The sequence below is a fragment of the Hyaena hyaena genome, unplaced genomic scaffold, assembly GCF_003009895.1.
Source record: "Hyaena hyaena isolate Hyena2069 unplaced genomic scaffold, ASM300989v1 scaffold_787, whole genome shotgun sequence".
NCBI classification, from domain to species: domain Eukaryota; kingdom Metazoa; phylum Chordata; class Mammalia; order Carnivora; family Hyaenidae; genus Hyaena; species Hyaena hyaena.
Genome location: NW_024081417.1, coordinates 343,391 through 355,137, shown reverse-complemented (window position 1 = coordinate 355,137; position 11,747 = coordinate 343,391). Strand labels below are relative to the sequence as shown.

The following is an 11,747-nucleotide window of genomic DNA, read 5'->3' as shown; positions in this document are numbered from 1 at the left end:
AAAAAAAAAAAAAAAAAAAAAAAAGAGTTGGACACTTAACCGACTGAGCCACCCAGGCGCCCCTCCCTTCTTTTTTGCCGTGGAAAATTCACCACCTGACATACTGTGTGTTTCACTTGTTTGCCTTCTATCTGCTGACTCCCCATCCAGGAGGTCAGGGACATCTTGTCTATTTTGGTCGAGGTACCTAGAACAGGGTCTGGCTTTTAATAGACACTCTGGAAATATTTTTTTGAACAATTAAAATTAGATGAAAATGTTCTATCTAGTTGGTCCAACCAGGACTTACATGGTAGTCCTGTGAGTTAATGTTTGTTGGGGAAAGAAAGTTGGAATTTTCAAACTTTCATAGGAAAGTTAGAATTTTGGAAAATGTGGACCTGTCACTTTAAGCTTGACGGTACCTCAATACTTTAAAGACTTTTCTGATGGAATTAATGGTAAATTTAATGAATGTGACTTGAGGTTACAACCTCATGCATGGATAAAAACATCCATTCAAAAGGCGATTTGACAAGGGCGACTGGGTGGCTCAGTCAGTTGAACATCTGACTTGGGCTCAGGTCATGATCTCATGGGTTTGTGAGTTCAAGCCCTGAGTGGGGCTCACTGCTGTCAGCATGAAGCCCACTTCGGATCCTGTCTCCCTCTCTTCTCTATCTCTCCCCTTCTGGCACTATCTCTCTCAAAAATAAACATTTAAAAAAAGTTTTAAAAAGGCAACTGACAGGGGCGCCTGGGTGGCTTAGTCGGTTAAGCGTCCGACTTTCGCTTAGGTCATGATCTCACGGTTCGTGGGTTCGAGCCCCGCGTCGGGCTCTGTGCTGACTGCCAGCTCAGGGCCTGGAGCCTGTTTCAGAGTCTGTGTCTCCCTCTCTCTCTGACCCTTCCCTGCTCACGCTGTCTCTCTCTCTTGCCTAGAAATAAATAAAACATTAAAAAAAAATTTTTTTAAAAGGCAACTGACATATGTATCTATGGTTTCAAGCTCCCTGTGGCAACTGATATTAAGAAAGTTTAGGGGCACTTGGGTGGCTCAGTTGGTTAAGCATCCAACTTCAGCTCAGGTCATGATCTCACAGTTTGTGGGTTCGAGCCCGTGTCAGGCTCTGTTGACAGCTCAGAACCTGGAGCCTGCTTCGGATTCTGTGTCCTGCCCTCTCTCTGCCCCTCCCCCACTCACATACACACTCTCTCTCAAAATAAATAAACATTAAAAAATTAAATAAAATGGATTAATCAGTGTTCTCACTCTTAATTTTTAATAAGGTAAAACAAACCGTCTTTGGATATTAAGTTTTTTTAAAAATTTTGTTTAACATTTATTCATTTTGGAGAGACAGAGAACATGAGTGGGGAGAGGCAGGGAGAGAGGGAGACACAAAATCCAAAGCAGGCTCCAGGCTCTGAGCTGTCAGCACAGAGCCTGACTTGGGGTTCGAACCCACGAACCATGAGATCATGACCTGAGGTAAAGTCAGATGCTTATCTGCTTAACCAACTGAGTCACCCAGGTGCCCCTATTCATTAAGTTCTAAAAGTGCAAATGGGAGGCGCCTGGGTGGCTCAGTCGGTTGGGCGTCTGACTTTGGCTCAGGTCATGAGCTCACAGTTTGTGGGTTTGAGCCCCACGTCAGGCTCTGTGCTGACAGCTCAGAGCCTGGAGCCCATTTCTGATTCTACATCTCCCTCTCTCTCTGACCCTCTTGCTTGTGCTCTCGCTCTCTCGCTCTCTCTCTCTCAGGAAAAAAAGTGCAAATGGGTCTTGAAGCCAAAACAATTGGGATTTAGTGACCTAGGAATATTTTCTAGAGAAAAAAATTTGTATAATAATTTTCAAGTTTTTCTTTTTGTAGTCTTAGTAACGCCCAGTTGAGTAGGTAACTGTTCCTCAGCAACACACACACCCTTCCCCTCCTCATGTGCACGCGTCCTTCTGTTCCATCTAGTGCATTCATGCCATTTAGGTATAGGTGTCTATTTTTTTTTTATTTTTTTAATTTTTTTAATTTTTTTTTAATTTCTAGGAGAGAGAGAGAGAGAGAGAGAGAGAGACAGCGTGAGCAGGGGAGGGTCAGAGAGAGAGAGAGTCACAGACTGAAACAGGCTCCAGGCTCTGAGCTGGCAGTCAGCACAGAGCCCGACGCGGGGCTCGAACCCACGAACCGCGAGATCATGACCTAAGCGAAAGTCGGACGCTTAACCGACTAAGCCACCCAGGAGCCCCTATAGGTGTCTATTTTGATATGTGTGTATGCTTGACAAATACACAACATTGTTTGTGTGGAATGGATCTTATTTAGATAGTAGATCTTTACTGAATAACTTGATCCCTCCGGTTTTTTATTGAAGTGCAACTGTACACAGCAAAATGCACAAACCATAAGTGTATAGTTTGATTAATTTATGTGTACTTCCATGTAGGTATACATAATTGGTATAGAGAGATATTATTGCTTTACATAAACTTCATTTTGCATCTTCTTTTCTTAATTCTGTGCCTTTGAGACCTATCGATCTTGCTCCTGTGTCATTTTTTTTCCTCATTATTTTGGTCTTAATGCACAAAATTCCATCATGGGGATATAGCACATTTTACTTACCCAATCGTGTAGTGATGGGCATTTAGGTTGCTTCAACTGTTAATATGAACAGCATTCTGAAGAATATATCATGGAGATCTGAGTGGGAAATAAGTTACGGCGTTACAATTACTGCACATAATTTAAACAAGCATAGCCCAATTGCCCCACCGACCATCTAGAATAAAGTACATTCCAACCAGGCTCTCCAGAAGGGTGTCCATCTCCCCCATCCCACCCCCACCATTGCAAGGGTCTGACTTTTGCTGATTTTTGAACTTTTGAACTGCAGTTTTCAATTATGATGTCTTTGGTTCCAGCAAATTTTCCCACTGTGTTCTGGGAAGATTAAATAGTTTATTTGACCCTTTTCTATCTCAACATAACATGAGTTCTTTCATACATGATCTTCCATTTACTTGTACATTTCACACGTCTTTAATTTGGCATTTGAAACTATACTGTATATCATGACTCAACTTCAGTTTTCTTCATACAGCAAGCCTTTTTCTTTACCCAACACTGCCCTTTCACAGTGATTTTGGAGGCTATGGTTCGTTCCCCAAGTTCTCATATAGAACAGGCTTTCTGTTCCTTGGCTTCTGTTGGGTTGCATTTGTCTACTTGCCTGTTTCTACATGAGTACTATAGGAAATTTTTTTTACCCTATTTCATCTGGATAATTAAATCTTGCATATTTATCATTTTTAAGCAAAATACATAATCTACTTTGTGGGTCTACCTGTATGTTTTAGGTGGCCCTCAAAATCCTGTTGGGTTTCTTTTCAGAAAGCAGTCATATCCTCATCATAAGAAAAACATTAGATAAACTCCAATGAGGTTCTACAAAACACCTGCTCAGTGCTTCTTAGAACTGTCCATATCATAAAACTAGTTTAAGAAACTGTCAGACCCAACGGGAGTCTATGGAGACATGAAGACCCAATGTAGTATGGTACCTTAGATAGCATCTGAGAACACAAAACAGGTAGTAGGTAAAAACTTATAGACAAAAACATGGAAAATATGAATAAAGCATGGACTTTAGTTACTAAATAATGTAACAATGTCAATTAATTCATTGTGATAAATATACTGTACTAATATGTTGATAATAGAGGAGGGCTCCTAGCTGGCTCAGTCAGGAGAGCATGTGACTCTTTTTTTTCTGAGAGCTGGGAAGAGGGGCTGAGAGGGAGATGGGATTGAGAATTTTAAGCAGGCTCCACACTCCATGCCCCACTTCCCCACGGCAGGGGCATGGAGCCCACTGTGGGGCTCAAGCTCATGACCCTAGGATCATGACTTGAGCTTCAGTCAAGGGTACAACACTCAACCAACTGAACCACCCAGGCACCCGTGAGTATGTGACTTTAAGTGTATTCATTTTGAGACAGAGAAAGCTTGAGTGGGGGATGGGCAGAGAGAGTGGGGGGAAAGAGAGAATCCCAAGCAGGCTCTGCACTGTCTGTGCATAGCCTGATACGGGGCTCGAACTCACCAAATGTGAGATCATGATCTGAGTCGAAAGGTGGACGCTTAACTGACTGAGCCACCCAGGTGCCCCAAGCATGTGACTCTTAATCTCTGGGACTGGAGGGTGAGGGAAGGACTCTGAGAAGGTAGTACTCAAGCTGGAACCTGTCATAAAGGAGCAAGCTAGTCCCTCACCATATGAAAAGCATCACAGGAAGAGAGGAACCAGGACCAAGCTCTGGAGTAGAGGGAAGTTGGCTGGTTGTGGGACAGGAAGTTCATTCATGTGGTAGCTGCCTCCAGCACTTATTCCAAGGTGTAAGGCTGAGGAGGTCATTACATGTGATGAGGTGAAAAATAGTGGTGAGGCCCTGATCGACATGGTAAGATTCAAGAGGACTTGTGAATGATAGTAAAGTTAACCTTCTCCTTTCAGGGCACCTGGCTGTCTCAGTCATGAGATTATGTGACTCTTGACCTCAGGTTTGTAAATCGATCCCATGTTGGGTGTAGAGATAACTTAAAAAAAATTAGAACTCTAGGGACACATAGTGGCTCAGTCAGTTAAGCTTCCGACTTTGGCTCAAGTCATAATCTCAGTTTTTGAGTCTGAGCCCAGCATCTGGCTTGCTGTTGTCAGCACAGAGCCTGCTTTAGATCTCTCTCCCTCTCGATCCCTCCCCTACACAGGTACACACACGTACTCTCTCTCTCTCTCAAAAATAAACATTTAAAAAATATAGAAATTTTGAAATCAAATAAATAAATAAATAAATAAAATATTAACCTTCTTTCAGTGAAGTACAATAGACCAGAAGGTAGGCTGATCTGCAATTGAAGATTAAACTTTCAGAAGGGACAAACATTCAAGAATCAAACAAAAAAAGCATCCCTATGGTCTGAGAATACAAATGAATCCTTTATTTTGCTTAAGGAATATAATGGGTAGCCATAGTTAAGAGTTTTAACTGGATTTTTTTTTTTGCATAAATATAGAGTTTGGCTTTTCTTTCTTTTTTTTTATTTTTTTTTTAAATGTTTTTATTTATTTCTAGGAGAGAGAGAGAGAGACAGCGTGAGCAGGGGGGGTTCAGAGAGAGAGAGAGAATCACAGACTCCGAAACAGGCTCCAGGCTCTGAGCTGGCAGTCAGCACAGAGCCCGACACGGGGCTCGAACCCACGAACGCGAGATCATGACCCAAGCGAAAGTCGGACGCTTAACCGACTAAGCCACCCAGGCGCCCCAGAGTTTGGCTTTTCTGAGAGTGACCTCAGAAACATTGCAAAACTGAACCAAATGATGCTCCCCATAGTTTTTAAATGTTTGACAAAACATTTTGGGAAGTGATCCTCTTTATCTGCTATTGAGGGCAATGGATTTTACCCAGAAATTTAACCAGAAAAACTGAAAGGGACTTAATAGTACTTTATTTGCTCCTCATTTCTATGGGTTCAAGTATTCATGATTGTAATGACCTATTACTGCCTTTTCTTGACTCATTGTTCTTAATCAATATGAACAGAACACATCGATTTTTCACGTTTTTTGAAAATAGAAGACCTTGACTTCCCAGTCACGGCATTCAGATCAAATAGAGAAGTTCAAGAATCACCTTTGTGGATTTAAGGACTTTATAATTGTGTCCGTGTTCTATCCTACTGGGTTCTGGTGGATTACAAAGGACAAGAGGAAATCAAACACTAGTTTGAGCCTGAAGCTTGAAATTTATAAGTTGACCTATTAACTGTCTTGTCTTTCCTAATCTTTCCACAGAGACCACACCCGTGAATCACAGACGCAGCCGCACCAAATTCACACATGATCAGTTGAAAATCCTCATCAAAGCATTTGACAAAAATCCTTACCCAGGTTATACTACCAAACAAAAACTTGCTTTAGAAGTCAACACTGAAGAATCTAGAATCCAGGTTAAGTTACAAATTCTGTATCTCCAAGACTAATAAAAGTAGAAAAGGAGGAAGGGAACTGTCACTTAAGCACGTTATGTGCCAGTGTGTTAAGGGCTTTGTGCAAAGTATCTTGACACCCAGAATGAACTCACAAGGATGTTGTTCCAATGCTTGAGCATAAAAATTGCAGCATCTATTTATTAACTTAAAAAGATTACTATAGTCATGTTGGGACCAGATCGTGAAGATGCTAAATGCCAAGGCTTGACCTAAGGCTTAGTCAGATGTGACACGTATCCATAAGAATACTGAGCTTAGACCTAATAAGAATCACACCCTTTGAAGATGGGAAGTGATGGGGTTGAGGTGACATAGACATACTTAGTTCTCTTATTTTCTTTTCCTCATTTAAGATTTGGTTTCAGAATCGAAGAGCTAGGCACCAGAAAAAATCAGAACCTGATGAGGACGTAGAATCAAGCCAAGAGCAAGATCACCTTGAAGAGGAGGTTCAAAGTAAATAGTCTGCTCCAGTCCTTCCATAAAAGAGCTTCTTGGGTACCCAAGGGCCTCTCTATCTGGAGCTAACTACTACTCTGAGTGGGAGAAGAATGTTCTTTCTCACAGGGCTTTCTGTTCAGGGTCTTCTGGTAGCAAGGGGTCCAATATGGTCCCTGGAAAATCTTCCCTGCATGGTTCATGGACCTTTTGAGACTTTCTTCTGCTTACCTTCTTTCCACTGGAAAGAACCAGCAACCTGGCTGTATACTGTGTCTCTTCTAGTACTTTCTGCCTGGAATAAGCCAGGACAAGACCCTCTTAAGGCAAGGCAACAAATTAGATGGAGACAGTGTGGGACATGTTTGGGTTCCTTGTTTGGGAATATGTAAACTGACCTATGAAACGTTCCTTGACCCTCTGTCTATCCTAGGTAGAGAAAATAGACGGGGTCGTACCAACTATACGTCCTCGCAATTACACACCCTCATTGAGGCATTTTCAAACAACCCTTATCCTGGCTTGGATTACAGAGAACGACTTGCTAAAGAGACTGGCATTCCAGAGTCAAGAATCCAAGTAAGTGATAAAGAATTTGCTCCATCTCCTACAGAGGGAGATGTAGGAGAGGGGGAGCCGTGCAGACATGTGAGGCATATCGCTACTCCAGGGCCTTTCACGAGTTATTCTCTCCATCTGGTAAGTTCTAAAGGTTTATATTTAGAGTGGGGGTGGGGAGAGAGAGAGAGGGAGAGAGAGAGAGAGAGAGAGAATCCCAAGTAGGCTCCCAGCAGACAGCACAGACCCTGACACGGGCCTTCATCCCACAAACCATGAGATCATGACCTGAGCTGAAACCAAGGGTCAGATGCTTCACTACCTGAGCCACCCGGTGCCCCTCCATCTGGTTCCCGCAGGGCCAGCTATCTTCCCCCCTTCAGGTCTTTCTTGCTGTAACCAGTGTTTTATATTTTGTTTTCTTTCTTTATTTTCAATGCACTTATTACTAATATTAAAAATATTTTAAAAAATTCTTTCTCGGGGCACTTGGGTGGCTTAGTCGGTTAAGCACGTGACTTTCGCTTAGGTCATGATCTCGCGGTTCGTGGGTTCGAGCCCCGCGTCGGGCTCTGTGCTGACTGCCAGCCCAGAGCCTGGAGCCTGTTTCAGAGTCTGTGACTCCCTCTCTCTCTGACCCTCCCCTGCTCACGCGGTCTCTCTCTCTCTCTCCTAGAAATAAATAAAACATTTAAAAATAAAGTCTTTCTCAGTTCTACAATGGCCCTCTTCCCTCCTTGCCCACATTCCTGATGCATTTCCTCAGGACTAGTTCAAAGCGGAACCTGTCCCCTGTTATTTTCACAGAAAGCAACGCGTGCCTGGGATGTAGGGGAGGAAGGTTGGAAGGAAGCAACAGAAGGTACTGTCCGCGTTCCGCCCCAAGGCTGGCTCGGTGGAGAGTCACAGACTTCAGTAAAAAAAGTCTGGTGGCCTCACAGTGACGTAGTCTAAAGTGGGCTGGAGAGGAGATAGCGTCGCCCACCAGTGGCTTTAGAGGACATCATCTCAAAGTCTTATGTCAAACCCAGAAGTACGGACGCCAGGATAAGAATGGGGAGGACCAGGGAGGTAGACCTGTGGAAAGTTCCACAATCCTCCCATGTTGGGGAGCTTGTGGAAAGTCACCAGACATCCAGATGGAATGGAATTCTGTCAGAGCGGTGTGTTGTGTGTATGTATTTAAGCCAGTGCTCCTTGAGTGCCTGGGTGGGTCAGTCAGTTAAGCATCTGAGTCTTGATTTCAGCGTGGGTCACGAGACTGAGCCCACGTTGGCTCTGTGCTGACAGCGAGGAACCTGCTTGGCCTCTCTCTCTCTCTGCCCCTCCCCACTTGTTCTCTTTCTCTCTCAAAGTAAGCATTAAAAAATAAACCAGTGCTCTTTCCAGTAATCTGATAATTTTGATAGCGTGATTAAATGTCACGAATTTACCTCCTAGACAAATACAAGCGGGCGGATGTGTTTGGTGTAAACAGGGAAGCAGATGTGTCTGGTCAGAAATAGTTTCACAGAGGAAATCTTGATCTGGGGCTTGCAAAGCAGAGAGAAATTCCCTGGAGGAAGACCAGAACAGAGGAGGTTAGTAAGGGCAGCCGTGGTGGCAGACTGGATTCCTAGAAAGAAGCAGTCCTGTGGCTTCCAGAAGATTGTGAATTTGTCTATGGGCTGGTGAACTAGGGAGACATAAATATATTTAAGGAGGCCTCAAGTCTAGACCAAAATGTTTATGGGCAGTTGATTAAGACGTTGTATTTGGGGTTTGTGTGCACCATCTTCCATTAGCCTGTGGGCTGTGAGATGGGGCCCATCTCTGATTAATTCCTGTATGCTGAGCAATGCTCGGAAGTTGGTCTTGAAGTTGGGGCGCCTGGGTGGCTCAGTCGGTTGAGCGTCTGACTTTGGCTCAGGTCATGATCTAACGGTGCGTGGGTTCGAGCCCCGTGTTGGGCTCTGTGCTGACAGCTAGTTCAGAGCCTGGAGCCTTCTTCGGATTCTATGTCTCCCTCTCTCTCAGAAATAAGTAAAAAAGTTAAAAATTTTTTTAAAAAAGATCTTGAAGTTGATTAGACACTTGGAAATGCTTGCTAGAAGAGCATTTTTTAAAAAATATTTTTATTTATTTCTAGGAGACAGAGAGAGACACCGCGTGAGCAGGGGAGGGTCAGAGAGAGAGGGAGTCACAGACTCTGAAACAGGCTCCAGGCTCTGAGCTGGCAGTCAGCACAGAGCCCGACTCGGGGCTCGAACCCACGAACCGCGAGATCATGACCTAAGCGAAAGTCGGACGCTTAACCGACTAAGCCACCCAGGCGCCCCTAGAAGAGCATTTTATCCTTTGGTGGCAGAGACATGCTCAAGAAATTAAGACAGAGGATAAAGCATGCTACAGTTACAGTTTGAAATAGCTTCTCTTCCTCCAGTGAAGAATGGACTCCACTGTGGAGACAGGAAAAGTCAGGGAGACATGGAAATGAGTGCTGTGTAAGAAACAATACGGACCTAGACTGATGGCACATGCAGAGGTGGGGTGTGGGGGACAGAGGTGGGGTGGAGAGGGGAGATGACACAGCCAGAAAGACGTGGCGGGTCTAGCTTGGATGGATGGCTGGTCCTGGGGTTATGCTGGATTGGGTTCTAGAAGAATAGAAGGAATTCCCCAGGGTTAGAGAGGAGACACCTAGAACGGACATCTAAGAGGCAGCTTCCACAGGATTCCAAAGCTCTGGGGAGGAGAGGATGCGCCTCAGTGAAGGCTGGAAGATTTTATGGAGAAGACGCATATACATGGAAGACTGAGTTTTGAGTAAATGGTTGGGTATGATTCTGAAAGAGCATGAGTTGGGAGAGAAGGAAACAAGTCAGTGGTGAAATATGCAGCTAATCCCATCTGAATGCAGCCATTCCAATATTCCGTGGGCTAGTTTTCTCCTCAGAATTCAAAGCTGAATAGACTTTTCCTTAAAATCAAGATACTTGGGGCACCTGGGTGCCTTAGTCAGCTAAATGTCTGACTCTTGATTTTGGCTCAGGTTATGATCTTGCAGTTTGTGAGATTAAGCCCTGAGTAGGGCTCTGCACCGACAGAGGGGCACCTGCTTAGGATTCTCTCTCTCTCTCTCTCTCTCAAAATAAACATTTAAAAAAAAATCTTAGCAGGTCCAGAAATAGTGAGAAATCTCTGAATGACTATCAACAGGGCACTGATTCTCACAAGCACCACTAGCATGGCGGATGGAGTAAGGAAGGGCTTTATGATTCAGGTATAGAAACCATATGCAGGGTTGCTTATGTGCCGTTCCTCCAAACCAATCATTCACTTGCAGAGTGGTCTATACCTTCAGGAAGGGCACAAAAGTTTTGGTGGTATTATGTGACTTTTCCAAAGCCTGGTTTTTGGACTCAAGATCTGTGCCTATTCTATTTGCAACCTCTGAAAACCAAAAGTAGTAGTTGTGGAATGTGAGTGTGTGTGTGTGTGTGTGTGTGTGTGTAGTATACAAATACGTGTGTATTTTTCTAAAGCTATGTTATTATAAATAATGTATATGTATATTTGATATATATATACATATACATATATATATATATATATATATAATCTGCATGTATGTGTGTAACTTATGGGCAGAGGAAAGGGGCAGCAATTAATTATGTCTTGTGGGATGAAAAATATCTCCCTAGACAGATAGTATACTACCCTGGGTCATGGAAGAAAAATAGGCATTTTGAAGAGTAATTTAAAAAAGATGGGAAAAGAATTCCAGGCAGAGGAAAGAGTGTCAGTATAGGCATGACACTTGAGAGAAAAACTACCACTGGTAAGGAGGGGATTGTAGGGACTATATGAAACCTATCATGAAGGTACTAGGTGTGAGGTTTTGAATTTGGGGCTTTATCTTCAGACTCCATAGACTTTCCTAGCTGTCCTGTGGAAGGCTGGTGATTTTGGAATTAGGCCTAGGACAAACTGTCTCTCCCTTTTGCCTTATGAAAAAAGCAATGGTGAAGCTTGTATGACATTTGTTTTAATTACTTCTTGATGTTTTGCCCACTTAGATTTGGTTTCAAAATCGGAGATCCAGACTCCGTGTCCAGAGAAAAAGAGAACCTGATGATGAAGATTTAGGACAGAGACAAGACCAGGAATAGGATCTCTGAGATGAGAGAGTTCAAGGTAATTGCCCTGTTGTTCTCATTTTCGCTCACAAGCAGAGCCTCCAGCGTGCCCTGTCCTTCTACATGGTTGAGTCAACTCCAACAATCTCTTGGGAGGTAGAAGATACTCCTACTCAAGTGGCGTATCCGGCTTCATGAGTAAGAGGATTAGTTATAGTTCCTCAAGACTCTTCCCAAGTTGGTGGTCCCCCAAAGGAATTCCACTGGCTACTTTTCTACCTGGAGTCCAGAAACCCCATTAGAATGTGAATTTTGGGGGGCACCTAGGTGGCTCAGTCAGTTGAGCATCCAACTCTTGATCTTAGCTCAGTTCTTAATCTTGGGGTCATGAGTTCAAGCCCTACATTGGGTTCTATACTGGGCATGAAGACCACTTGAACAAAATTCACATTCTTTTTTTTTTTTTTTTTTTCCCTAATCCATGTCTTCCCAGTGCCTGGTACATAGTAACAATAAACTTTTGTGGAAGGTATGGTTGAGTTAATGGAGGGATCAATTCTCAGGTGCATTCGCCAAGGGCCAGCTGGTGTGTGGCTTTCCCAG

At 43.5% G+C, this 11,747-nt stretch overlaps 1 protein-coding gene across 1 annotated transcript in view; it reads left to right on the top strand.

Moving 5' to 3' along the window:
- DUXA (double homeobox A) overlaps positions 1-11,177 on the top strand; it is a 13,945-nt gene extending 2,768 nt beyond the window's left edge. The window contains exons 2-5 of the mRNA XM_039219004.1: positions 5,834-5,988; positions 6,384-6,486; positions 6,902-7,047; positions 11,085-11,177. Of these exons, the coding sequence (XP_039074935.1) occupies positions 5,834-5,988; positions 6,384-6,486; positions 6,902-7,047; positions 11,085-11,177 (497 nt within the window). The remainder of the gene's footprint in view (positions 1-5,833; positions 5,989-6,383; positions 6,487-6,901; positions 7,048-11,084) is intronic.
- Positions 11,178-11,747: the final 570 nt, after the last annotated feature.